The sequence below is a fragment of the Corvus kubaryi genome, unplaced genomic scaffold, assembly GCF_017639235.1.
Source record: "Corvus kubaryi isolate FWS band 111438036 unplaced genomic scaffold, C.kubaryi_AGA036_p1.0 37341, whole genome shotgun sequence".
NCBI classification, from domain to species: domain Eukaryota; kingdom Metazoa; phylum Chordata; class Aves; order Passeriformes; family Corvidae; genus Corvus; species Corvus kubaryi.
Genome location: NW_024581112.1, coordinates 11,687,345 through 11,714,001, shown reverse-complemented (window position 1 = coordinate 11,714,001; position 26,657 = coordinate 11,687,345). Strand labels below are relative to the sequence as shown.

Here is a 26,657-nt window from a genome sequence, read left to right as displayed (position 1 = left end):
AGCGGCAGCTGCCCGTAGGCGGGCTGCCAGCACAGCAAGGGCAGGGCTGTCTTGGGGGGCTCGAGCGAGGATAACGAGAGGGTTTGGGGGTGCAGAGGCAAAGTTCTACCCTCTTCAAGGGGGGGCAGCTCTGGGAAAGCACTAAATTCTATGCAAAAAAATAATAAAATATTAAAAATTAGGAGGCAGAGGCACACTGTGTTGCGGCTGGGCTAGTTACGGGAATCGGTACCAGGCGGGGCTTCAGCTAGCGGTGCCGGAGAGGGACTTTCCCCCGGGGAATCCTGCTGGACCCGGCCGCGTCCCTTCGCCCTGGGGCGCCCCGAAACCCTCCGGGGAGGCCGAGCCGCCCCACGGCGGGGGGAGAGGCGGGGGGCGGGCGGAGGAAAGGGAGGTTCTGCCGTGTCCCCTCCTCTGCTCGCTCCGCCCGGGGCCGGCGGCGGGGCGCGGAGGGGAGCGGGGGCGGCTCTCGGAGCCCGCCGCCGCCGCCGCATCCCCGCCGCAGCGGAAGCCGCGCCCCCGCCGCCGGGGCTGGCCGGGCGCATCCCCCCCGCCCGGCGCTCCCCGCCCCGTCCCGCCGCCGCCATGAACCCGCTCTTCGGCCCCAACCTCTTCCTCCTGCCACAGGAGCAGCAGGGGCTGCCGGGCCCCGAGCTGCCGCCGCCGCCCGCCGCCGAGCCCCTGGCCGGGGAGCCGCCCGCCGGCCCCTTCCCCGCGCCGCCCGCCGCCATGGCCCTCCGCAACGACCTGGGCTCCAACATCAGCGTCCTCAAGACGCTGAACCTGCGGTTCCGCTGCTTCCTGGCCAAGGTCCACGAGCTGGAGCGGCGCAACCGGCAGCTGGAGAAGCAGCTGCAGCAGGCGCTGGAGGAGGGGGCGGGCGGCCGCGGCCGGGGACCCCCGCGCCGGGACCAGGCGGTGCAGACCGGCTTCGTGGGTCCCATCCGCACCCTGGGGCTGGGGCTGGGGCCGGGGCTGGGGCTGGGGCTGGGCTCGGCCCGGGCGCTGGGGTCCCCCGGTTCCCGCCCCGGTGGTCCCGGCCAGCCCTCCGCCTTCTCCGCCGGCTCCCGCTTCATGCCCGGCACCATCTGGTCCTTCTCGCAAGCCCGGCGGCTCGGCCCGGGGCCCGAGACCACCCTGGTGCAGGGACCGGGCGTCTCCTGGGTCCACCCCGACGGGGTGGGGGTGCAGATCGACACCATCACCCCCGAGATCCGGGCCCTCTACAATGTGCTGGCCAAGGTGAAGAGGGAGCGCGACGAGTACAAGCGCAGGTGAGAAGGGGCGGCGGGAGGGAGGGGCACCGGCGGCATCCCCGAGGGACCGAAACTATCGCCGGGGAGGCTGCAGGGCTCTGCCCGGTGGGCGCTGTGCGGGAGAAGCAGGGAGGGAAGGCGACAGTCCTGGCCAGACTTCTCGGGAGCACGGGCTGCAGGCAGCATGAGGAACAATGTGGACCCCTGAAAGCATTTGTTTGTGCCTGTGTCTCCTCCCTTGCCACCTGGTGTGTGAACTCTCTACGGGTGTTCGTCGAGCCTTTTTCCATCTTACCAACCTGGCATGAGGGACTAGAAATGCCTTTCCAAGCAGGGAAGGAATAACTTGAGGAATGACTCCAGGAGCTGTGTTGTAAAGGCAAGGGGATCTGGAAATGCTTGGGAAGGAGGAGCCGCCTGAAAGTAGGTGAGGAAGGTGGACATGCAGCAGTGAGCGGGTTTGGATTGGAAAAGGCTGCTGGGAAGAGAAAAGTTCTCAGGACGCGTCGGAAGGTGTCGAGAAGCCCCTCAGCAGGATGACTGGCTCCCCTAGGCCCTTTCCCTCGCCAGTGCGCTCCAGCTGGCCCCTCAGCAGCAGAGAGCCAGGGCAGGACACCCCACTCCTCGGGGGCTTTCCTCCCGACCCAAAATAGCTGTGGCTTGGTACGTGCCTTGGAGAAGGGTGAAGCAGAATGTAAAGCTAATCTCTTGGCCGGTTCTTCTTTCCTGTGCAGGGTGGCCGCTGCTCTCGCCGCGCGCCGGCACCGCTTTTGTTTCAGGCCAGTTTGCGAGGCTGCTCCCGGATCTGCACGTAGGATGAGATCAGGCTGGGGCTGGTCGCGGGGTCAGAGCACAGGGCCGGGTGAGAGCGTCACTGGCAACTGACACCACCCCAGTGACTGGTTTTGGGGTTTTTCAGAAGTCACTTTACGATGCTTTAGAAGCAGTTAGAAAGTTTCTGATTCCACACCCAACTCCCCGCAGGAACTGTGCCACTGACCGGTTCTGCACAGCCACGGGCTCTGGTGCCAAGGTCAAGGCTGGGGTCCAAGATGACACCTTATGCTTTTGGCTTTATAAGGCTTAGGCTGAGCAAACTGGCCTGTCAGATGCTGTGAGGGCACTGAGCACGGCACATGGAAAGGAAGAGTTGGCATCTCTTCTTTCCCGCCAACTGCTGCATGTACCTAAGGCCTTTTTTTTTAAGCCAGTGGGCAGGCTCCTTCTCCAGAGGGGAGCAGCACTCCTTGCCTTGCATTTTCAGATCGGGCAGTGGGAAGCTAGAGCCAATTTTTCAGCCAGGAAAGCTTGGGCCTCAAAGTGGGTCAGCCAGAGAGGATCAAGCTGGGTTTGTTGGTGCTGCTGAAACTTTGGGAGAATGGAGAGCTTTTCCACGTTGTCCCTCTCTGACAAGTGAGCTTCAGGGAAGGTTGCAGAGGGGGTGACAGGGACCGCTGAGGGTGAGCAGGGGGGGCACCACAAGCTGCCATGAACCAATGTTATTGGTGGGATCTATTTTTGGAGTGTGTTACCAAGAGCTGGGGGAAAGCAGACCCCACCCCCAGACCCTATCCAGCACTGGGAACTTTCTGACGGGTACAGCCAGGTCCCAAACAGGGGAATGGGACAGGAGGATCCCGTTTCCACACCCTTCTTCATGCTGGGGGCTGACACCAACATCCCTTGGGAGCTGAGAGTTCCCTGCCATGGTGGGCTGTGATCTGCCATGGGAACAGTGCAGCTGGTGTCATGCCTTTGCCACCTGCCTGGAGACAGATGGAAGAGCCCATATTAACACAGGACTTCCCAGTTCTCTGACCCATGGCTTGGGTGCTGGAGCTTGTGTTTTTTTCAGGACAGTGTTGCCACCATGCATCCCACAGCACTTGGAGCAGTGCAGCAGGAGCTTCCCTCTGGATATGCAGGGCCTGAAATTCAAGTCAGGGATCCAGGAGGGGTGTGGGGGCCGTAGGGAGAGATGAGAATAGTTGCAGCAGCAGGAGAGAGGCTCATAGGAGCGGCACTTGGGAGGAGCAGACTGAAATTAGGTGGCCTGGATAGGGGCAAAGGGTGCCTGTATTATACAGACCTGCTAAGTGCTGGGGATCTGGGAGTCTCATCACGTTTGTGCTGTCTGCTACATCTACTGCTTGCGTTCACAAGTAGTTCTTATGTTGGATGTTGCAAGGACACGCTGGAGGTATGGAATGAGTAGTGCTATGACACAGTGTGTTAGAGTCACAGAGTGGTTTGGGTTGGAAAGGACCTCTGGGGATTATCTAGTCCAATCCCCCTGCTGTGAGATTTCACTAGATCAGGTTGCTCAAAGCGCTGACCTTGAACATTTCCAGTGATGGGCCATCCACATCTTCTCTGGGCAACCTGCTCCAAGTGTCTCACCACCATCATAAAAATTTCTCCCTCATGTCCAATCTAAACCTACTTTCTTTCAGTTTAAAACTTTCGCCTCCTGTCACTGCAGGCAAAAGGTCTGGTAAAAAGTCTCTCCATCATTCTTACAAGCCCCCTTGTTTATTAAAATGCTTCAAGAAGGTCTTTGTTGTTGTGATTGCCCTCCAAGGAGCTGTGCCAGGCTGCAGGGCCTTCCCCATTAAGGTAAGCTCAAACATAGTTCAGATGTGGCAAGAGGGGGATAAGTGGAGCTTCAGGCCCAGAGCACCAAAGCCCCGGTGTGCCCTGACCCTGCAGGATGGGGTAAAACACCCCAGTGCCTGCTGCAGTGAGCAGGATTTTTAAAGATGGGGGAATTCTTTATTTTGCTAAGTGAACTTGTTGAAGGGACACACCTGGCAGGGACAGCACTGCATCTTTTCACGTCCCTGCCTTTGGGAGGGCTGTCCCATAGCTGGCAAGGAGATGGTCAGGTCCGCCTGCAGCTGGGACCCTCCTGCCCTCGCTGTCTGCCTTTGGGGAGGTTGTTGCTTTGCAGCAGTGCAGGAAGGGCCCCCATCTCCTCTTGGTGGGCACCGGTGGCCGTGGGGTTGTGTGGGGCAGCCTCGCTTCCAGCTGGCAGCGACCTGGCAGCGGCTGGCGGCCGTGCAGGGCTGCGGGTGCAGCGCTGCAGGCAGGTTATTATTAGGAGTGGTGCATTGCAGGAGGGAGCAGGGGAGAAGGAGCCAGGCAGGAGATGAGCAGGGGAGAGGTTTGCAATGGATGGGTGCACGGGTTTGTCCCTTGTGGGGTGAATGGCTGTTTTCTCCTGCCTTTTAAGTCGGTGTTTATGTGACCTGCACTCGTCTTCTGTAGCACTGGTGTGCAATGAACTCTTACCAGGATTTGCAGCTATGCTTTACTTCCCCAGTGAGTCTGGGCTATATAGAGACCCACAGGGAGGCAGGGACCAAAAAAGAGGCAGTGCCAGACCGAGAAAGATGCTGGAATTTTTTTCTTGTGGTGGAAGGCGTTTTTGTCCCTGGGGAGGGAGGCTTTGTTTGAGCAGTTCCCATATAAGGGCAATTCTACCTTTTAAGTTTCTCCTTCCTTTTTGCTTCATCTCTCTTTCCCCAAAGGGATGGGAACACTCTTTGATTCCCCTTCTGAAGCTGTGGTATGGATCCAACACCAACACGAGGAGTGCACACTTTTGTCCTTGTTAGAGTAAGGAGCAGCGTTGCTAGCTTTAAGAGCTTAGAAATTCACAAGCCAGGGCTCTCCCATGTTGTCACATTGTCCAGATACCCCGAGATAACAAATGTGAGGGCTTTTCATACACTTTCTGGCCTCCTAGGCCTTAGGATTTATTGTTCAAACTTGGTGTCAGTAAGTGAGAGATTTTTCACATCCTTGTGCAGAGTCGCAGTGTCTGTGTTGGTGCTTGCAGGCATTAAATAGAAACCAGAGCTCACAGCCCCAGGAAGGGCCCAGCTCTGGTTGCTTTCCCAGAGTGATCTCGCTTTCTCAGAAAAATCTGGCTCTCCCAGAAGAGCCAGGAGCTGGGTAAGAATGCAGCAGCCCTGCCCCATGCCACCGCAGCGCATGCCAACCCCCGTGCTCCATGGGATCATCATTTAGCCAAGAGCAGTACGGCTTGATGGCCTCCCAACAGACCATGGGCTGGGCCAACACTGCAGCGTGACCCAAGATGTTGATCTCATGCAGTGAAATATAATATAATAATTGCATGGGGATGTGTCTTTGCACAGCAAGGCCAGGAGCCTTGCAGCTCCACTTTTTGCAAAGCTGCAGAGCCTAATACCCACTGGACAGCCTGGCATAAAGTGGCACAATCCATTCTGCTTCCTTGTGGGATAAAACAGCGTTCTTTAATCCAACCTGTTATGCGGCAGTAGAGCCAAGGAGTCTTGTGCCCCTGCCCGGGCAGCGTGGCCTGGCACAGGGCAGCCCTCTTCATTGGGACAGGCAGAAGAGCAGCCCTTCATGCACATGGTGGTCACTCATGCTGTGAGGTGGTTTGGTGTCAAGGTCAGGTTTGTGCTTCTGGATTGCCTGAACTGCGACACTGCAGGCACACAAATGTGGTCACAAAAATGATGTAGATGGAGGCAACTCTGGATTATATCTGCAAACCGGTTGTTGAGTGTTGGAGCTGAACTTAATGTCACCCAGGGCCGTGGGGCTTGGGGGCAGATGGAGAGGCCAGTGGGCTGTGACGGGCCATGGGCCAGCCCCAGTGTGGCAGGGCCTGCAGCGCAGCTGCTGTGCAGAGCCTGCGGTCGGTGTCCCCAGCTCCCCCCATCGCAGGGCGGGCGGCCGTGCTGGGGCAGGGCTCGTGGCCGGGGGGGCCAATGGGCTTGGCAGCTGCCATGGCCTGAAAACAAGAGGCTATGCATTCCTGGGCACGTTCTCCTTCCCACCCCGGTGCTGTCGTGCCCCGCTCTCGGATAGCTTTGGGGTGAGCAGCTGCTGCTCTGTCCTCTCCCTTTGGCAGCCAGCGAGGCAAGGCCGATGGGATCTGACCGGCGTTTGTCTCCCTAGATGGGAAGAGGAGTACACGGTGCGTGTCCAGCTTCAGGACAGGGTGACTGAGCTGCAGGAGGTGAGCATCGCTGTCCCCCCTTCCCCTGCACCCCATCTGCCCCACACTGGTGCTGATTTGCACATCTCCCTCTCCCCGGTGCAGGAAGCCCAGGAGGCTGAAGCTTGCCAGGAGGAGCTGGCCATGAAGGTGGAGCAGCTCAAGGCAGAGCTTGTTGTCTTCAAGGGACTGATGAGCAATGTGAGTCCCTAATCCCTCTCTGACCCCATAGCAGTGTCCTATCCAAGTGGTCTGGCTATGTAGAAAAGCAGTTCCTTGGTGGGGCCCATCCAGCACTGGCAGGGTTGGTCCGGGGTGCAGTGAGCAAAGTAGGGATGTGGGAGCAGTCCTGCACGAGGGGGAAAGTGGGGGCACTGATTGCCATTTGTTTTCCTAATATTCCTCCTTTGTGCCCTTTCTGTGGTGCTGTGGGTTCAGAACATCACGGAGCTGGACACCAAGATCCAGGAGAAGGCCATGAAGGTGGACATGGACATCTGCCGTCGCATCGACATCACTGCCAAGCTGTGTGATGTGGCACAGCAGCGGAACTGCGAGGACATGATCAAGATGTTTCAGGTGAGAAGCGCCCGCTGCTGCTCCAGACTCAGCCACCAGCTCTGGGGAGGAGAGTTCCCGAAGGAGGTAGAAGAGATGACACCAGCCCCCTGCTAGGGGAGACACTTGGTCACCCTCGCCCTTGTTCCTTGCGGTCCCTTGCTTTCTGTCTCTCTCGGGAGGACCAGGCAAAAGGGCACAGAGAGGAGGTGGAAAGCTCCAGATGTTGCTTTGGACATCTAGAGTCCCCTCAACCTCTTGCTGACCTGTTGTGTTGGGCCTGGGGACCCCACAGTGGTAGGGGAACAGCTGCAGGAGGGAGACAAGTTGCTTGAGCGTCTGTCTCTAACTCCATCTCTCTCCTTCCCCTTCCCCTCTCCGTCATCTTCTCTCTGTCTCTCTTCTCTGTCTCTGTCTCTTTTCTCTTTCTGGATGTTGCTGCCTTTCTGTCTCGCTCTTTGTCCCTACAGAAGCAACTGGTTAGTTCCATTCAGTTGAGAAATTTTACAAATTTTAAACTTTCTATAAAAAAGGTTGGACTATAAATATTGACATATTTCACCTTTTTCAGACTGTCTCTTTTTTCCTGTTTCTGTCACTGTGTTTCCCTGTCTCTGGACTGGGGTGGTGGGTGATTTGAGTTTTTCTGCAGTAAAACCCATTGTTTTTTCTCATCAGATTCACAGATTCCATCTTTAGTTGCTTAGTTTTAATTTTAGAAAATGCTAAAACCATGTTTTATCCATTGCACCCATCTTTAACCTGATCATAATGAGCCCATCTCTCTCTCTCTCTCTCTCTCTCTTTTCTTCCTTCCTTTATTTCTGTCTTTCTCTCTTTCCCTGCCTTTCTGTCCCTCCACCATTCCTTTCCCCTCCATCTCCTCCCAACTCCCTGCTCCTGACCTCGGACCCGGCTTCGTTTCTGTAGTCTCTGCACTTGTCTCCCGTTAAGGTCCCAGCCTCGGTGGGGCGGAAGCGGGAGCGCAAGCAGGTCAGCGACGAGGACACCTCGCTGTCAGAGAGCGATGCCTCCCGGAAGCCTGACGAGGAGGAGGAGGACGAGACCACGGCCATGAGTATCAATGAGGAAATGCAAAGGATGCTGAACCAGCTGTGAGTGCGGCTGCCGTGCACCTCTGCCCACGGTGTTGAGCCAGGCTCCAGGACCGGGCTCCCTGCTGGTCCCGGGATGGGGAGGGCAAGGGTGGTCTGTGGCTTCCCTTCCCAGGTGAGGGCAAGATGGGAGATGCTGCTGTGGAGTATGTTCACCTTGTGCTCTGTGGCGCAGTGGGACTGACCCCCTGGGAGACCTGAGCCCACTCCTGCTGAGAGTGGGAGCTGGTCCAACTCCCCTCCTCTTGCCCCCCATCCCACCTTTTGGGAGTCCGTGCCCAAATTTGCTGGGGGCTCCTGACCATAAAGCCAGCCCCTTCCCTGTCAGCTGTTGGGTTTGGGCACACCAGAGCTCACCCTGACCGCCAAGAGCTGCAGCCTTGCCCGTGAGCGGGAGCAAGGCTTTGGCACTGACACAGCCCCCTGCCTGCCATGGCTCTCCTGCTGGGTGCTGATGTGCTGTTCCCTTGTGCCCAGGAGAGAATATGACTTTGAGGATGACTGTGACAGCCTCACGTGGGAGGAGACGGAAGAAACACTGCTCCTCTGGGAGGACTTCTCCGGATACGCCATTGCAGCGGCAGAGGTGCAGGGGGAGGTAACAGTGGTGTCAGGGCCCTGAGGTCACATTGGGTTGGGACACTCGGTCCTGCCTGAGCCTGGGGAGATGCTCTCTCAAAGACCAGATTTCAGCCCCTTTCCCTTTGCAGGCCTGTACAGATGCTTTCCTACCTTTTCTGCATGAATACATTACAGCATCCCTGTCGAGCTCTCCTTGTTAGAGACAGGCCAGGGACCTGTAGCCTGAGGGGTGTGCTGAGGGAAGGGTGCACACACGTTGGGGGAGCCACAGCCCATCCAGAAGAGAAGAATTCCTCTGGCTGGACTGGTCTCTGGTGATCCTTGTTCATGTTCTCCAGCCTACCTACCCCCTGTGCAGTGAAACTGCCCCAACAGAGGCCTCAGTGTCTGGCCAAAGCCCTTGTCATCCCAAATCTCTGGCCCTTGGCAGTCCCCTGGGGATGTGTCATGCTCGGGAATGGTCTGTGTTCTCCAAATCTTCAGTGCAATGCTGGGCTTGTTCGGGTTGATGTGGTCACTGCCCAGTGTGGCGAGTCCTGAGTCTCTCAAGTCCATGTTGTAAGGACTGACTCATGTCTTATTTGTACTACACTGTATATGTTTCTTCCTCTTTTCCCAGTGCTGCCAGTTCTTTCTCTGATTTGTCTCTCTCTTGCCTTTGGTTTCTCATGTTGGACGCTTCCCCGCCTCTAAACCTGCTGTCTGCTCTCCTCAGCAGCAGGACGACAGCCTGGAGAAGGTGATCAAGGACACGGAGTCGCTGTTCAAGAGCCGTGAGAAGGAGTACCAGGAAACCATCGACCAAATAGAGGTGGGAGAAGGAGGAGATAGGGAGGACATGGCACAGAAGGGTGTGAAATGGGGGAGTGGGTCCCTGGGGGAGGGAGACACAATGCTGGAGCAGGTCACTGGTAATGTGGGCGACAGCCCTGGGTCTGGCCATGCCCACTGCCCTGCACCACATGCCCTGGGGTCATCTCTGCACCTTTTCCCTTGCCCAGCTGGAACTGGCCACAGCCAAGAATGACATGAACCGGCACCTCCACGAGTACATGGAGATGTGCAGCATGAAGCGAGGCTTGGATGTGCAGATGGAGACCTGCCGGCGGCTCATCACCCAGTCTGGGGACAGGTGAGCTTCAGCAGGCGAGCCAGGATACTTGTGCTCTGGGTCTGAAGCCAGGGTGGTGGTGAGAGGGAGCTGAAGGGCTGGGTAGTGCTCCTGCCCTGCCCTCATGTGGCACAGAGAGAGGGCAGTTCCCAGAGGCTGTTGGACTCCTGGCTGGCCTTCACACAGGTCACGGTGCCACCTCTGCAGAAGGTAGGCAACACATGGGAGTCAACTTTGACAGGTGAAGCCAGACACCCCCATGGAGAGAGGAGCTGCCATTGTGCAGGGACACCGTGTAAGTCCCCAAAAGCCTGTGGAGCCAGGGTGGCTCCAGGCTGGGGACCCCTGTGGTGGACTTTCACAGACCCCTAGCCTTACATGCCTTGCCAGGGTCCTGCTGTGGGCCCGCCCCTCCAGCATCTCCTCCAGCTGTGCTTCGTGCTCTTGCTCAGTGTCCTCTGGAGCACCCTCCCAGCACCCCGGGATTCCTGCAGACCCACACATGCCCCAAGGAGCACAACGGCACTTCAGCTTCTCTCTTCCTTGCTCTGGTGACCCCTGCCCACACCAAACTGGATCCTTTCCCTCCCCCTGGGCAATGCTCTGACTACTGCCCTTTACTCTTCTCTGCAGAAAGTCCCCTGCCTTCACCCCGACCTCCAACAGTGAGTCAGCCCCGAATGAGGAGAGCGAGGAATCTGACCGTGATCCCCCCAGCGATGCTTCCATCAGATAATGAGGGGAGGCCCTGCTCTCTCGGACCCCCTTCCTGGCATGGGGGTGCCTGAGTCACACCTGGGAGAGACTGTCAGGGACGTGGAACCGCTGGTAAACGTCTGTCGCCCAGGCTCACTCCCGTTTTGGGGTGCTTGGCAGATCCCACACACCCCCTCACCGGATACCTTGCAAATGGGAATAGCTAGATAGACCTGAGGGCCCTCGCCCGGGCTGCTTTGCCTTCAGCCCCTTCTCTATTCCCTTTCCCTGCTTTGGTTAAACCATGGTTCGGGCAGGGAGGCTCCAAACCTGCCATGGTGGCGTTCTGCAGGACCTGCTCCCAGGCGCCCCCAGACCCACCTCCTCTGGCCTCCATCCTGGTACACTTGACCTGCCCCTGCCCTCCCTGCGCTACCTGGAGCCGAACGAGAGCCGTACCTCCTTGCAAACTGGACCTGACACTGGTGCCAACTGGACCGAGCCCAGGGCTCTCCCTGTCCTTGCTGCTGGCCGGGCACCTGGCTGGTCCCCACGCCGTGCCGGGCATCCTGAGCCCTGCCACGCCTTCTCCAGGGCGGGGGCTGAGTCCTGCTCACTGTGCACTTTGCTTTGCCGCCCGTCGGCGATGCGCTCACGTCTGTGTTACGGGGGCGAGGTCATTAAATGGGACAATTTCCTTTTCTACAGCTGCACTGGGTGTGGGCTCTCCCTGTGCGACGTGTGGCTTGAGGTGGGGCTGTCCTCCATCAGACACCAAGCCCACGTCAGTGGGTCCCCCCATGGGACAGTCCCATCCCTTGGGCATGCCAGGTGGGACTGGCAGATGGGACAGTGGTGAGATCCCTGTTGTGAGAGCCACTGGCCCTCGACAGGCACTGCTGCTGCATGGGCTGCCTTGTTTTTGACCTGGAGCATCATCGATGCAGAGGCTGAGGGATTGGAAATGAAGCTGATCCTGGCTTGTGACTTGTGAACCTTCCTCTCTTCCTGTTGCCTGGTCTCCTCTGCCACACCAGGGCATCCCAGAGCACCTTCCTGCCCGCCCTCAGTCCCATATCCCACCTTGCAGTGGGGGATCCCCTGTCCCACCATCTCTTGTAGCATTTTCCTGGCTGGCTGCAGCTCCTGCTCCTCCGGTGATGGTGACAGGAGGCTGGGGTCTAGCAGGGTGTCAGGAGGGAGCGAGCAGTGTGATCCAGAAAGGCAGTGGGATCACTGAAAAATGGACACAGGCTGCATAGCCAAGGCAGATGAAGCTCCAGAGAAAAATGTGCTCCTCACTAAAGGTACTGAAGAGAATGTACATGGCAGCAGAGTTTTTGGATCATCTCTAAGACTAGGTATGGAAGATAAAATGGGGGCTGAGGGATACAAGAGTTCCTCTGTAAGTGTGGCTTGGGTGGCTGATGCTGCCGGGTGCTTGAGCTGGGAGCACTGTAGCATCCATGCACCCCAGCACACAGTGTCCGTGTTTGGGCAGGGTGAGGTGCTCTGCCCGTGCCTGCAAGATGTGTTAGGGCATGTGTTGGCATTTCAGCAGGGGCTGAGCTGGCTGGTTAGAGCTGGCAGGGAGGTGAGTCCCTGCAAATGGCAGGAGAATTGAGCAGGAAACAGGAAATCAGGGCGCAGGTGGAGCACTGCTGCTGCTGGGGAATGGCAATTCCTCAGCCTGGGGTCTGCTGTGGCTGGGCTCCGACTCCTGACTGCCGTCTTCGCTTCTTGCAGGAGGTTGGGAAGGTGTTTCACAGGAGCAGCAGGGTGCTGGGAAGTAGCAGAAGCCCTGGCTGCCTATGGGTGTGCAGGTGGATGGGAGGTGCATGCCTCAGTGCCTGCCATGGCCCTCACCTCCATGGCACCTTGCTCAACTGTTTGCATTTCCTTTCCCTGTTCCCTCTTTATTTTTCTACCTAAAAGAGCTAAAGCCAGAGGAAGTATTTTAGTATTTCAGTCTTCTACTTTCAAGTGATGATGCCTCACACACAGTAGATCAGGGGTCACTTCCTATGCTGCCTGGAGGCTCTTCTGTTTCATGCAAATCCCCTTTCCTGGAGGTGTCTTTGCAGTGTTTTCTGCTCTTTCTGGCTTGTGGAGAGTTCTGAGAGTGGCCAACAACTTCTGGCTTCCCCCGTGCACAATCCAGGATGTGCATACCTTTGCCTTGGTCCTGCTTAAGGAACCCACAAGGCTGCAGAGTACATACCCTGAGAGATTTGAGGTGTGAAGCACAGAAGGACTGACATCTCTGCCTCAAGCAGTTGTTGCCCAGAGGAACAGTAGGTGCTGCTAGACACCCGTGTCCCAGGACACGTGGAGAGCCTGATCCCACACTGCCTGCCAGGACTCCATTTGCAGTGAAACCGAAATCTCCACCACCCACACGTGCAAGATGCTGTTCCCTGGTGAATGGTATCACCAGTAAGAGGCTCTGTTCCCCCACCAGTTTGACAGCCTCCAAGATCTCTCTGGCAGGATATGCGACATGGGTCCTTTGCCTCAGCAATTTCTCAGTGTGGGAAGCACAGCCCAAGGCCTCTGGTGTTAGCTGGACCACCTACCTGTCCAGCAGTGGTGACCCCACATCTTTGATGCTGGAATGAGGAGATGTGGTCCCTCCATCTATTGAATTCTTCTTTGTGGACTCCTGTTCATTCTTTGGGGAGTATTTAGTCTGCTTTTCTCCACCATGAGCCCTGCTGGGAACTGTGATGTCTAGGAACTACTCAGTGCCATATTGCTTCTTGAGTCCCTAATGTCACCCCTTCCAGGACACCTCTCGGCAGTGCCCACTCAGGAAGCAATAACAAGACCTGTCTAGCTCAGTGTCTGTGCATTAATGTGAGTGTTTAATGTCCAAGAACAGTCCAAGCACGGACTGAATGGGGTTCCATGGCAGGATGCGTCTGGGCAGTCCCTCTGTCAGCATTCAACTCAGGACTGTGGTTGCTGAGTGCTGACCTCTTGAATATTTGTCCAGCATTATCCTTTGAGGATCATATCTCTGGATTGGCAATAAGGTCTTCCCATTGAATATTTAGGCAGACTGGTTCATCAGCTTCTTACCCCTCAGAAGTCCATGTTGGCAGAGACTTACTTGGACAGTCTGGAATGGTGCTGGTGATTGCTCTGCCTTCTTCCCCCCAGCATTTGGGTTTTTGTGTCCAGATGAGGACAGGCACAACTTTCACTGTCAGCCACAGGAGTGGCACAAAACCCCCCCCTTGAGGCAAGAGCTGTCCCTCTTGGGGTTGGGAGAGACCCACTTGTGAGCATCCTGCCTCCATGAGGCACTGAGGGACACGATCAGCCTTTGAGCTGGGGTGAGACACACAGGTCTCCGCCATGGCTGCTGCACTCCGTGCTCCCTGTGCTGAGATCAGCCTCTTGGCAAAGGACTTCAGCAGGCAGTGCCAGCCATGCTCCAGAAGTGAGTCCTGGCTCCCCACTGAATGCATTTCTCATCCTATGGCATGCAGTCACCTCCCCTACCCCTTCCCTGGTGGTGTTCCCTAGGACTCATCTGAAAGGTGAGCTCTCATCCTCGGAGACCCTGTCTTCAACATGGCTTTGAGCTAACTTCAGCCTCTTCAGGGACCTGCTTGGAAGAATCCTGTGGCAACAGGCCTTGCAAGCAAGAGGATTCTAAGAGAGCTGGTCAGTATTCAAGCACCACTTCCTCCAGGCTCAAGAATGGTACATCCCCATGAGCAAGAAATCAAGCAAAGGGGGCAAGAGAACTCTGTGGATCAACAGGAACTGTCAAGCACAAGCAGGAGATACACAGGATGTAGAATCAGGAACAGGCTACTTGAAAAAAATACAGGGATTTTGTCAGAGTAAGGCCCATCTGGAATTAAATCAGGCCAAGGAGATACCAAGGACAGCAAGAAGGGCTTTTTCAAATGTGTAAAAACAAAAGGAAAACTAAAGGGAAATGTGGGCCTACTACTAAATGGAGCGGGGACCCTGGTGACAGAGGACACAGAAAAGGCAAATGGACTGAATGCTTTCTTTGTATCAGTCTTCACTTACAAGACCAGCCCTCAGGAATCTCTGACCCCGGAGACCAGGGAAAATGAATGTTGGCAGGAAGATTCTCCCTTGGGCAGGGAGGATTGGGTTAGAGATCACCTAGGGAAATGTGATATCCACAAATCCGTGGGCCCTGTTGGGATGCATCCACAAGTGCTAAGGAGCTGGTGGACACCACAGCGATCATCTTTGAAAGGTCTGGAGATCAGGAGAGGTGCCTGAGACCTGGAAGAAAGCAAATGTCATCCCAGTCTTCAAAGAGGGCAAGAAGGAGGACCCAGGAAACTACCAGGCAGTCAGCCTCACCTCAATCCCAACTAGGTGATGGAGCACCTCATTCTGGAGGTTATCTCTAAGCATGTGGAATACAAGAAGGTGAGCAGGAGAGTCAGCTTGAATTCACTAAAGGCAAATGATGCTTGACCAACATGATTGCCTTCTACCAGGAGAAAACTACCAGGATGGATGAGGGCAGAGCAGTGGGTATTGTCTACCTCGACCTCAGCAAGGGTTTTGACACTCTCTCACAAGATCCTCATGGACAAACTTAGGAAGTGTGGATTGGATGAGTAGACAGTAAGGTGGATTGAGAACTGGCTGAACAGCAGATCCCAGAGGGTCATAGTCAGTGGCACAGGGTCTAGCTGAAGGCCTGTCACTAGTGATGTCCCCCAAGGTTCAGTACCAGGCCCATCATTGTTTAACTTATTCATCAATGACTTGGATGAAGGGGAGATGCCTCCTCATCAAGTTCACTGCTGACACAAAGCTGGGAGGAGTGGCTGATACCCCATCGGGCTGTGCTGCCTTTCTGAAGGACAACAGCTTGGAGAGATGGGGAGAGAGGAACCTTCTGAAATTCAGCAGAGGCAAATGCAGGGTTCTGCACCTGGGGAGGAATAGCCCCATGTACCTGCACAGGCTGGGAGCTGACCTGCTGGAAAGCAGCTCTGCAGAGAAGGACATGGTGGTTCTGGTGGCCAAAAAGACCAATGGTGTCCTGGGTGCATTAGGAAGAACATTGCCAGCAGGTTGAAGGAGGTGATCCTGCTCCTGCAGTCAGCCCTGGTGAGGTGAATCTGGGGTGCTGTGTCCAGTTCTGGGCTCCTCAGTCCCAGAGAGACATGGAGCTCCTGGAGCAGGTCCAGCAGAGGGAAATGAAAGTCATTAGGTGAGGAAGCATCTCATGAGGAAAGGCTGAGGGATTTGGGCCTGTTCAGCCTTGAGAGGAGATGTCTGAGAGGGGACCTCATCAATGTCTATAAGTATCTGTGGGCTGGGTGTCAGAGGAAGGAGCCAGGCTCCTCTTCTTGGTGGTGCCAAGCACTAGGGCAAGAGGCAATGGGCAGAAACTGAACAAAGGAAGAACTTCTTTAGTGTGTGGGTGACACACAGTGAACACTTCTTTACTGGAACAACTTGCCCAGAGAAGTTGTGGAGTCTTCCTCACTGGAGATACTCCAGAACCATCTGGAGGCAATCCTGTGTCATGTGCTCTGGGATGAACCTGCTTGAGGAGAGAGGCTGGACCAGATTACTCCACTGGTAGTCCCTTCCAACCTTACCCATTCTGGGATTCTGACCAGGCCCACTGAATTGCTTGGTGAATACTAGCAGATGTTCCCACAGAGAGAGTGGGGAGCATGACTTTCCTTGCTCCTGACTGCATAAGTGTGGGATGGTGCTTACTTGCTTTAGAGGGTTGAGGAAACCTAACCACTAAGTAGCCCACATCTTCTTCCTTGTGTTAAGTGAACCTGCACCCTCTCTTCATTTCATTCCTGGATCCCATCTCTTTTAGATCATATCACTGGAAGAGTCTGACTTGTTTTTGTTTCTAGGTTTGAGCTGGGAGCTTGACTTTCCTAAGCCTTATACCTTTGGCCATATTCTTTATACATTTATGGTTGTTGTGTCTCAGGTACCTGTGGCACAGGGTATGCCAGAACTTGCACGTGATGATCAAGTAGGTCAAGTACTCTGGCCACAGGTAAGAAACCTCCTTTCAAGAGGAGAGGTCAGAATTAATGCAGAACACAGTGGAGTGCTGTCTCATTGGGAATGCACCTGGATGATGCACGGACAGGCTCCTGAAGACATCTGCCAGGCCCCTGCACATGGTGATTTAATGCTAGGAGTGATGGTAAGGCAGCACGGAGAATGGAAGGGCTACAGTCAGCTTTAGGGAAGCCCAATCATTGCTTAATCTTCCACTGGATGTATGAAACTCTGAGAGGTGTTTTAGATGCGAATTTTCTAAATGCTTGGGACACTTCCCCTGGGACAGAGCAAGGAGGTGATGCTGTAGGTCCTCGGGTGGGTGGTGTATAGATGTCATAGCTTAGAGAGCAGCTGTAAGAGCTGGGTGTTGAGATAACACTATGGAAAAGGAGCTCAAGTGGCTACCAGAAGCCATCATGATCAAGCTGGACAAATGTCACAACAGATGGGAAGAGGCAGCATTTTCGGCTTTGAGAGCAGACTGCATCTCGGCAAAGTGCGAGAGGAAAGAGAAATCACCAGAGTAGGTAGAAATGTAGTTAATTGATATTTTTAAGGGTCACAGCCACATGGTAGAAATGCTAGATCAGTCTAACCTGTTGAATAAAGGAATAGGCAAGAGCCATTGTAAACTTGGTTTACAAGCTGTGATAAAAGTCATATTCACTCTAGAGCTGAGAGCCAAACATGCTCTGACACACAATTTCATCAAAGCATTGAAGGGTCTTCTATATACTCCTGATCCCCCCCCCCCCCCCCCAAACATGTTGATTTAATTTGTAAGTACCTCCCTGCTTTGCTTGACAAAATTGTGTTGTCAGTGGGAGACTTCAGCTTGGGATACCAAAGAATATGCTATGCCAGGGGGAATTTCTCATCAATTTACAAATGATGGCATGCCCAAGTAAGGCAAGGATTTTAGATGTCCTTATGACAGATGAATATTGGGTTAAGACTGATGGGATCAACAGAGAAACAAACTGAGACATCAGCCAGGACAAAATGTCACAGCTGAGAACTGTGTGGTGTTATGTAGCTTTTTCTTAGAGTGAAATAAGAGGCAGATCATGGAAAGAGCAGGATTTTTCCAGTTTTTTCAAAAAGCTGTGATTTAGAAACATAAGATAGCTTTCAGTGAGTGAACTTCCTTGAGTAAGTGGCTATGTGACAGAAGTACTTAGAAATGAGAGTAACTAATAGAAACAATAATAAAGCTTGACCTACATTAACAAAAATAAACCTTGTAACAACTACAGCAACTGTGGTTAGGAGAAAAGGAATAGAGGGACAACAAAATAATGCAGCTGTATGAAAAAGGTCTTCAGCTGCTCATATACCTCAGAAAAAAAAAACAATACCTGAATGTCTAAGGAACTAACATGCTGTTCTAGTTATATTTAAAGAAAAATCAATCCTAACAGTAATATTGTTTTTTTTTACTGGCTGAAATTGGGGAAAAAAAATCAAAAGGCAAAAAAAAGAGAAGTACTCACCAGATAAGTCTGTTCTGTATATGGAAAATACAGAATGTGGTCAGAAGGGAATGATGAAGCACTTTCCAGGTAGTTAGCAATAAGGAGGATCCTTGACAGGATCTCCAGATGAGCACTGTAACAATTCCAGGCACAGATGACCTGGAGCACACTAATGTGTGGGGTGCACGGGGTGCAGTAGGGATGAACAAGCCCCCACACAAAGCCTGAGGCTGCCTGGGGAGTTGGAGTGAGCAATGCTGAAAATAAAAGACGGCACTGTCGCTGTGCTCCTGCAAACGGTGTTCTGCAAAGCACAGTAACCTCCACACTGACAAAAAAGCACTGGCTGCTGAAATCCGTGGTTTGTGAGGTCAGTTTTAAAAGCATCAGGGAAGACATTTAAAGAAAAGCCTGGGTGGATGGGCAAGCAAATGACGTCAGTGCTTAGTCTGACAGGGCATGGACAAAAGCCAATGAGAAACCAATGGAGGGGGGAGGAGGGGAGAAATCATGAAGGAATGGAAAAAATCTGCAATTTAAGTCACATTTATAGAAGGACAAGGAATTGACAGACAAAACTGATACCATTTTTGATATGTAGAAATGATACAGACTCTCAAAAAGGAGTAAATATGTTGGTCAAAAGTGCCAAGAGGCATTACAGGATATTTCTGAATAGGGTCAAAAGAGGAGTTCTGTTGCCATACATATATAGCCATGCATAGATATATCCAAGAGCAAGAAATAGTGACTGACCTTCCCTGGGACAACAGAAGGGTTGGAAAGACCTAGAGAGCGGGACTCACATGCAACCTTGTGCAAGTTCTCAGCCAGACACTGAAGACGTCTTTAAACATCTTTTATCTGCATGGGAGGTTGGTGTCCTTTGTCCTGCTTTGCATTAGAAATTGGAATAGATGGACCAAAGACTTCTAACCATGATTCCAGGCTGGAAAAAAATGTTTTGAGAATGAAAAGTTTAATAGTTACTTTGCTCCTTAAAAGAAAGACAAATGGTTTTGCGCAGTGCCTAAAGTCACTTCATGATGTTGGTCTAGATGGCAGTTTGTCAGGCTGATAAAGACATACAAGGCTTCTGAGGAGGTGGGGAAGCTGGAGGCCAGGTAAGATTTGGTGCTTGGTGTCCAGCACCTAAACCAGTATCCAACTTGGCAACTAAAAACCTGGAGATTACAAACCATCTTTTTTTTTCCCCTTCTGGCCTGGGACTCAGAGCAAGATAAACAAAAGTTGCTCACTTGTTTGTTGCAGGTTTGGGCAATGTCAGAGGAGGGCTTTGAGACCTGCAATGTCAGAGCTGTGTCCCCCACTACACGTAGTATTTCTCACTTAGCAACCTTGAATTTCACCCAGCATTTTAATAACCCAGTCACTCGGTCACAAGATCCTTCTGCACCTTTCCACAGGCTGATTCAGGGCTGAGTGTTTTGGGTCATTTTGTATAATCATCAAACCTTGGCACCCCATGCTCCAAATTATTCTGAAGGTGTTGATTGGTGGGACAGAGGGCCTCAGATGCTGGCCACTCACACTTTCTCTCAGTTGCCACCAGCCTTGCCACTAGTTTTCAACCTGGACAGGTCTTCCCTGACCTAGGACAGTTCTTTGAAAGGTTTTGCCAGGCCGTTTTTTTCCTAAATCCCATTGCTTTTCATCATGGGAAGGGGTTGAGGTGAGTGGTGAATTACTTGCAGCACAGTTACCTGTTCCTCCATTTCATGCTGAAGACCACCTGACTCTGGTTTGCTGCCCTTCATGCCACAGACACGTTCTCAAGTCCTGATGCTTCAGTTTTCAGTGGTGGCTTCATCTCATTGCTGCCAATGAAAAATCTCCTGTCTGGCAACACCCCAAAGCTCCTCTGACTGCAAAACATCAACTTTACTCTTCATTCATGGCCTTAAGCTTCCCACAGCATCTTACAGCTCTTTGGCAAGTTTCTTATCTCCAAGATGCATTTGAAAGAGGTTTTCATTCTTCCTTTTCTATTTATCACAGAATCTCCTTTTTTGGGGGGGGTTATTAAGTTTCATTTACTACTATTTATGAGTTTTTCTTTTATTTTCATTTGACTACAGCTTCTGCTTTTTGACAGCTGCCTTTTCAAATCTTATGCTGTAAAGTATAACCCAGCACTACTGTTCCTTCTAGGAACACTTAATTGAGAATAACTCCCTCAAGAAGATGATACTTCTGTAGTAAGGTAATGCATGGAGGTAAGTCAGCTGTCCTAGAGTAAGAGATTACATTTGGCTCAGCAGAGTAAGTAACAAATAACTTGTTTTTGCAGCATGTACCCAGGGTGATTGCCTAAATGGAGGCAGCTTGGTTTTGATGAAATGTGAGTACTGCTGGAGCCTGCAGGGGTGTTTGCTTACCCTAATTCATGAACCTGCATTTTGTGAATGGCATCTGTTATGAAGGAGGTTGAAACATTACTCTTTAAGACGTTTGTCTTTTTTAACTGTGCCATAGTCTTTCAGAGACCTGTATCTCCTCTTCCTTGCCCTGGTCTTGTCAATTGCTTTGCTCAAAGACTGATTTACCTCAGAAGTGGACACAGGATGTTTTAAATGTCCAAGACGTTTTTTCACTGTGCTTACACAGTCACCATTTTGTTATGTTTTGGAGTGATTTTCCAAGTGAACTTAATTATTTTCCACATCTGCTCAAGCTGATTTTCACTACATGGCATCTTCCTTAATGCTGAAGTTTCATGCTGACATCTCAACATGAAGGTGGTCTGAGGACCTTTCTTGGGGAAGGCAGTGCATGTGTAGAACTCTGTGGAAATGCCAAGGAAGTATAAAATAATTTCTCTAAATGTTCAAAATTACCATAAAACTAAATTTTCCTGTAACACCACTGCTAATTACCCTTAGATGTCTTAAAAAAAGGAGAATAAAAGGTAGAGCTTACCACCCCTAGAAATGGTTGGCTGCCATCAGAGAAGCTGTCCCTTGGGTCAGCCAGAGAACTTTCCTAGGTGCATCCCTCTCCTACAACGGCTCTGCACAGTGAGCCCTGGTACCTGGCCAGCCAAGGAATGCAGAGTCAACCCTTCAGCTAGGATCAGTGTCTTTCTGTATCTTCCCCTGGCAAGGTGTTCACAAACCAGGATGGATTCTGGCTTGTGGCAGCTGCTCTTGGAGTTGGTTTGTCCCAGAAAAGTGGCACAATTGCTTTTCACTCATTTGCTGAACAGAGCCTCTTTACGTCTGCCTGAGCACCTGCCTTGCCTGACCAAGCATTTCTATCTGCTTTCCTCAGAAACACCATCAGAACAAACCTAGAGCTCCCCTCTCCTTGGGGGAAAACTCTTCTCCAGAGACAGAAGCAGCTGCCACAGCAGATCTCCCGTCTTTATCCCAATATCATCCACAGTCATATATGTCAATTTTCCAAACTGATTGAAAAAAAAAGAATTAAATGGGGTTTTTTAGGTCAGGGTTGCAGTTCTCAGACAGGCTGGCCACTGAGCTAGTTTTTCCATCTGTCCAGAGGGGGCCTTGCTGTGGTGCCATCTGCAGGCACAGTGTCTGGATGCAAAATGAGGAGGTGGAAGAGCTGTGCATATTAGAGAGAGGAAACCAAGCCCTCCAGGCAGTCCAAAAGCTGCATGACTAGTTTGCCACACTCACTCTCCCTGTTTCCATACACGACCAACCATGTTTTCAACGCTGTGATTCCTGGCTTTCCTCACCTCAGTACCATACAATTTTTCTAGGAATTTCAAGCAAGACTGTAAACCAGTTGAAACTATTTTAAACAGAGTACTTTAAAACAGAGTGAACCTTTATTCAAATGCTCCCAGCACCAGCTGGTCTGAGAGCACATCCTCTTCCTCCACTCCCAGGCTGAATGACTTTGCTCATTCCCAGAGCAATTCGAGCTCAGGTTGGATAAGGCTCAGACTTGTTAAATAACAGGAATTCTTTGCTCTACCAATTTTCAGGTAGCCTTATCTCAATTAGGAAACATAAGGCTTTTTAAGGGAAAAAGTTGACTCATAGAAACTTTCCAGCTTTTAACCCAGTTCAAAATATGTTTTACACGGGAAAACAGGACATCCATCCTTTTCCCCCATGAGATGCTTTAGTAGCCTCTCTGCACTTCCAGATTATCAAGTGAGATGATGACTGGCACGCACACAAATGTGCAGGCAGCAGCACACAGCACAGCCATTCAAAGCATCCAAGCACAGCAATCAAGAACAGGATGGGACCAACCCGAGACTCATTTGTAAGCCTGAGAGGTCTCCAAGCTACACAGCATCCCGGCAGAAACCCAGCTCCACAGGAGGGCTGCCTCCACTGAGCTCCAGCACCAGGCACTTCCCACTTAACACCAGAGTTACCTAAAGCTCCCACGGGGCCATTTGTGGTGTAATCCAAGTATTTCTGCTGTCCCAGGGCTAACAAGCTGCTCAGAGTCCCAGTTCCTATCCAGAGGCTGGTTATTCAACCTTCTTCTCTTAGCAATACAACTTTGAGTCATTGCCCTCTAGCCAAGCAAACTTTTAATTCTTACCCAGCCCAACTGCTGGAGATAAGGGGCTCCAGGAAACCATGTCCAGCATACCTTGATCCTGAGAGTTTAACTCCTCCGGCTTACATCCTTGCTGCATCCAGATCAGTCTAAAGCAGCTGGGGTCTGGACAACAGCTCCAGCCATGCCTGCCAGGGAGAGAACACATCAGCCCTGAGATGCTAAATTAAGCTGCTGAAAACAGAGGGCCATGTGATTTTGTGCAGTGTATCGCTTATCTGTCCTACTGCTCACAGGTCATGGAAGGCTCCCGTCCCTGCCCAGCAGCATTCATGCTTCCAGAACTAATGCAGGCAGAGGGCTGACACTCACCTTGCAGAGATTTGCTGCTCAGCAGCTTAACTGCAGCTGCCCTTCCTTACGCAGAGAATTAAGCCAGAATTAAGACTGGCCACCACCATGCCAACACCGGCCTCCCACACGTCCCTAGGCAGCCATTTCCTCTTGGGCAAAACCAATTCATTTTAAAAGGTAAAAGCAACTGAAACACCCTCCTTTTAACACCAGGAAGTATCTTCCTTGTCCCTCACTGAGGGAGAGGCAGGAAAAGAATTGTTTCTTGCACCCCTTTACCAAACCAAATGTGAGAGTCATCTGCTCAGCACTTTTATTCTGCATATGCCTATCAGACAAGCGAATGCAGAGGTAAAAGGTGGATGGAGCCACAGAGCTGCTTCCCATCCTGCCACACAGTCCTGCTGTAGAGCACAGCCCGGCACCACACCTTGTTTTGGCTCACAGGCTGGAATCTGGGCTCTCCCATGTGGAACAAGCAGCTCAGCAGGCAGCTGGTGGTGACTGTGCCATGCAGGCACCTGCAGCTGCTCGTTACATACATGCCCTCTTCTCCCATCTCCCCCTGACAGACAGACAAGGCTTTTCAGATGGTGATCACTTTTATTGATGTAAGGTGGTACACAAACAGATCAGTTTCTATCAGCCTCTCCACCTCCCCCAGGTTCGGGGAGAAGTTGGAGGAGTGGGGGAGACAAGGGAACAGAACTGGCCTCTCACTGCAGGATGCAGAGCTAAGCGGTGGTGAACAAGGGCAGGGGCTCCAACAAAGGAGAGTCCTGCTTCCCTAGGCAGCAGGGGGGCTGTGTGCTCGGCTTACTCCTTGGATGCCATGTGGACCATCAAGTCCACAACACGGTTGCTGTATCCATATTCATTATCATACCTGGGGACAGAAAACAAGTGCTGTCAGGGCTGACCCATTTCTTGCACCCGTTCTTCCATTCTTCCTGCTCCTCTGCCCCATCCCCAAAACAACTGAACTCCCATCCACCCTCTGGGGGCAGGAAGGAGGCAGCTACAGTAATTTCAGGTAAGAAACAATCTCACTCCACAGTGGGACTGGAGCCACTCTACACCACAGGGGTCTGTGCATCCACCTGGATCACCAGCAGTAACCAACAGGACCCAAATCTGTAACCTGTCTGTGCCAGCCCCCACATCCCCCAGGGCTGCACCTACCAGGAAACCAGCTTGACAAAATGGTCGTTCAGTGCAATGCCAGCACCCGCATCAAAGGTGGAGGAATGGCTGTCACCATTGAAGTCACAGGAGACCACCTGAAACAGAAGAAATTGTAACGCATATGGTTGCCCACAGCCTGAATCCCAAGTGCCCAAACCAGGATCCTGGCAATGCTGCTGCCAAGAGTCTTTTAGAAAAATGAGGCAAGTGCCAATAACCACAGGCCAAGAGAGCAGGCGTTCCTTACCTGGTCCTCTGTGTATGCCAGGATGCCCTTCAGGGGCCCATCAGCAGCAGCCTTCACTACCCTCTTGATATCATCATACTTGGCCTGAGAATAGACAGATGCACGGTGCTCAGATCCCAACTCACACAAAATGTCCAAGGGGACAGGGGAGGGAGGAGACACACATGGGCACACCCCAGCACATGCTCTTTTCACAAAGATCACATCTTCAGGACAAGATGGATGCAGAGAGGGTAATTCCAGGTGCAAGACAGAGCTTAGAGGAAGGAGGGGCAAATCTGGAAGTTGTTAGGACCTCATCCACAACACTTACTGGTTTTTCCAGACGGCAGGTCAGGTCCACAACAGAGACATTAGGGGTTGGCACACGGAAAGCCATTCCAGTAAGTTTCCTGTGAGAGACACGAGTCAGCAAGGAACGGCATCTAGCACTTCTCCATCAGCCTAGGAATGTTCTGCCTCCTCCTGACACCCGAGAAGGGACAACACTCACCCACTGAGCTCAGGAATGACTTTTCCCACAGCCTTAGCAGCTCCAGTAGATGCTGGGATAATGTTCTGAGCAGCACCTCTACCATCCCTCCAGAGCTTCCCAGAGGGCCCATCCACTGTCTTCTGTGTGGCTGTGATGGCATGGACAGTGGTCTGAAGAAAGAGCACAGGACTAAGAACACAGCCAATACTCTCCAGAAAGAGCGTCCCAGGTGACACCGGGAGAACAGATGCCTTCCCTCTCACACGAGGGAATCTGTGGATAGGTCACCCTCCTCAGCACCAAGCTGCAGACCTACCATAAGACCCTCCACGATGCCAAAGTTGTCATGGATGACCTTGGCCAAGGGCGCCAGGCAGTTAGTAGTGCAGGAAGCATTGCTGGGGTAGAGAGATAAAGGCTCATCAGCCAGAGGCAACACGTCCACTGAGGTGAAGTGAGACTCCTGGCAGCTGGTAAGAGCTGCAGGCCAGAAAGCATGTTCCTCTCTCCTTACCTGACAATTTTCAGAGACTTGTCATACTTCTCGTGGTTGACACCCATCACGAACATGGGAGCATCAGCAGAGGGGGCAGAGATGATCACACGCTTGGCACCACCCTTCAGGTGAGCCTGAAAAGAGAGATAAGAGATTACATAACTCAGGATCCTTCCAAGCTTGCTTCTTCAGATCTCTTCTTCACAGCTCCATTTTGAGCAGCTCTGTACATGGTGATATGCCCCACAGGCAGAAGCAGCACTATCCCGTTCTCTCCTGTGCCTATGTGACATACTCACCCCGGCCTTCTCCATGGTGGTGAAGACACCAGTGGACTCCACAACATATTCAGCACCAGCATCTGCCCACTTGATGTTGCTGGGGTCACGCCTAAGGAGGAACAAAATTTTAAGAGCTGCTCCATGACACACCTGCTTTCAATCTCCAGAAGTGCAATAGGGAAAAAAAATACTTACTCCTGGAAGATGGTGATAGCATTCCCATTAATCACAAGTTTCCCATTCTCAGCCTTGACAGTGCCCCGGAAGTGGCCGTGAGTAGAGTCATATTTGAACATGTAAACCTAATAAAGAGCGGGGGAGTGAAAGGTCAGGCATTCAGGCTGCCATCATCCTCTAACACCCTGGGAAGCTACTAGAACAGATCCAGAGGAGCCCTACTCGGAAAGGCCCAGAGGGGGCACTGCAAGGCAACTCACCATGTAGTTCAGATCAATGAAGGGATCGTTGATGGCCACCACTTGGACTTTGCCAGAGAGGACGGCAGCCCGGGTGACCAGGCGGCCAATGCGGCCAAATCTGGAGAGAGAAAGACAAGGGTGAGGAGGCACAACAGGGAACCTGCCCAGCTGGGAATGGGAGGCAGCTCTTGGCAGCCTTCCCTCGGGATCATCCGCTGCTCCCTGGCCGGCAGGGTGGGAGGAAGCCCTGCAGCTCGTCCAAAGGCCAAGGCGCCCCGGTTAAAGATTAAGAGCGACCCCCGCCCCGGAAAGGTCAATCGCTAAATTTACTGAGAGCCCCGGGGATCCGGTTACTCCTCGGCCCGGCACGAGAAGGTCACATCCCCGGGGCCGCCATCGACACACGATCCACCGGGAGACCTTCTGGTGGGGGGCTGCAGGGATCCCTGAGAACTGGGGGGAAGGGGAAATTGGGGCAGCCGAGCAACGGCAGCCCCTTCCGGGGTGAGTCACCTCGAATCCGAAGGGAAATGAGTCAGCAGCACCGCTCTGCCCGGGGGGCGCCGGCGGAGCGGGACCGCCGGGATTCAACCTCTCCCTCTCCTCAAATCTTTCCCCTTGCCCTTGAGGCGACCTTGCCCCCCCTCCCCCATCGGCCCCCCCTAAATCCCTGCTGACACCGCCGGCCCCGGCACTCACCCATTGACTCCGACTTTCACCATCTTTGCCTGTTCGGGATGTTCCTGCGGGCAAAAACCAGCGGTGGGGGCATGAGGGGAACCGGCAATAACCGCCCCCGGCAGCCGCGCCGTTACCGTCCCACCCGCGCCGAGGGGCGAGCGAGGGGGGGG

The 26,657-nt window shown here is 52.9% G+C and overlaps 2 protein-coding genes across 12 annotated transcripts in view; one reads left to right on the top strand and one right to left on the bottom strand.

Annotated features, from left to right (window-relative positions):
• Positions 1-558: 558 nt before the first annotated feature.
• IFFO1 (intermediate filament family orphan 1) lies at positions 559-11,021 on the top strand. 11 transcript variants are annotated; one of them, XM_042031233.1, is made up of 10 exons: positions 559-1,274; positions 6,213-6,273; positions 6,358-6,453; positions 6,691-6,831; positions 7,281-7,343; positions 7,741-7,925; positions 8,403-8,511; positions 9,226-9,318; positions 9,509-9,639; positions 10,252-11,021. In XM_042031233.1, exons 1-10 carry the CDS (start codon positions 586-588, stop codon positions 10,352-10,354), a joined length of 1,671 nt encoding a protein of 556 aa, XP_041887167.1. In that variant the 5' UTR covers positions 559-585; the 3' UTR covers positions 10,355-11,021. The 11 variants fall into 11 exon arrangements, with proteins under 11 accessions (XP_041887167.1, XP_041887166.1, XP_041887165.1 ...); XM_042031232.1 differs by having other exon boundaries at positions 9,223-9,318; XM_042031231.1 differs by having other exon boundaries at positions 8,403-8,523.
• A 12,265-nt stretch (positions 11,022-23,286) lies between these two features.
• Positions 23,287-26,657, bottom strand: part of GAPDH (glyceraldehyde-3-phosphate dehydrogenase) — a 4,301-nt gene continuing 930 nt past the window's right edge. The window contains exons 2-12 of the mRNA XM_042031241.1: positions 26,506-26,549; positions 25,825-25,924; positions 25,583-25,689; positions 25,406-25,496; positions 25,125-25,240; positions 24,927-25,008; positions 24,629-24,780; positions 24,449-24,527; positions 24,136-24,219; positions 23,886-23,983; positions 23,287-23,589 (exon numbers count right to left, since the gene is read on the bottom strand). Coding sequence (XP_041887175.1) covers positions 23,520-23,589; positions 23,886-23,983; positions 24,136-24,219; positions 24,449-24,527; positions 24,629-24,780; positions 24,927-25,008; positions 25,125-25,240; positions 25,406-25,496; positions 25,583-25,689; positions 25,825-25,924; positions 26,506-26,549 — 1,023 coding nt within the window. The 3' untranslated portion in view covers positions 23,287-23,519. The remainder of the gene's footprint in view (positions 23,590-23,885; positions 23,984-24,135; positions 24,220-24,448; positions 24,528-24,628; positions 24,781-24,926; positions 25,009-25,124; positions 25,241-25,405; positions 25,497-25,582; positions 25,690-25,824; positions 25,925-26,505; positions 26,550-26,657) is intronic.

Coding starts and splice junctions, on each gene's coding strand:
- IFFO1 (XM_042031230.1), top strand. CDS start 586: ATGAACCCGCTCTTCGGCCCCAACCTCTTCCTCCTGCCACAGGAGCAG. Junction 1,275..6,212: donor CGCGACGAGTACAAGCGCAG/GTGAGAAGGGGC, acceptor TTGTCTCCCTAG/ATGGGAAGAGGAGTACACGG. Junction 7,344..7,740: donor TTAAACTTTCTATAAAAAAG/GTTGGACTATAA, acceptor TCGTTTCTGTAG/TCTCTGCACTTGTCTCCCGT.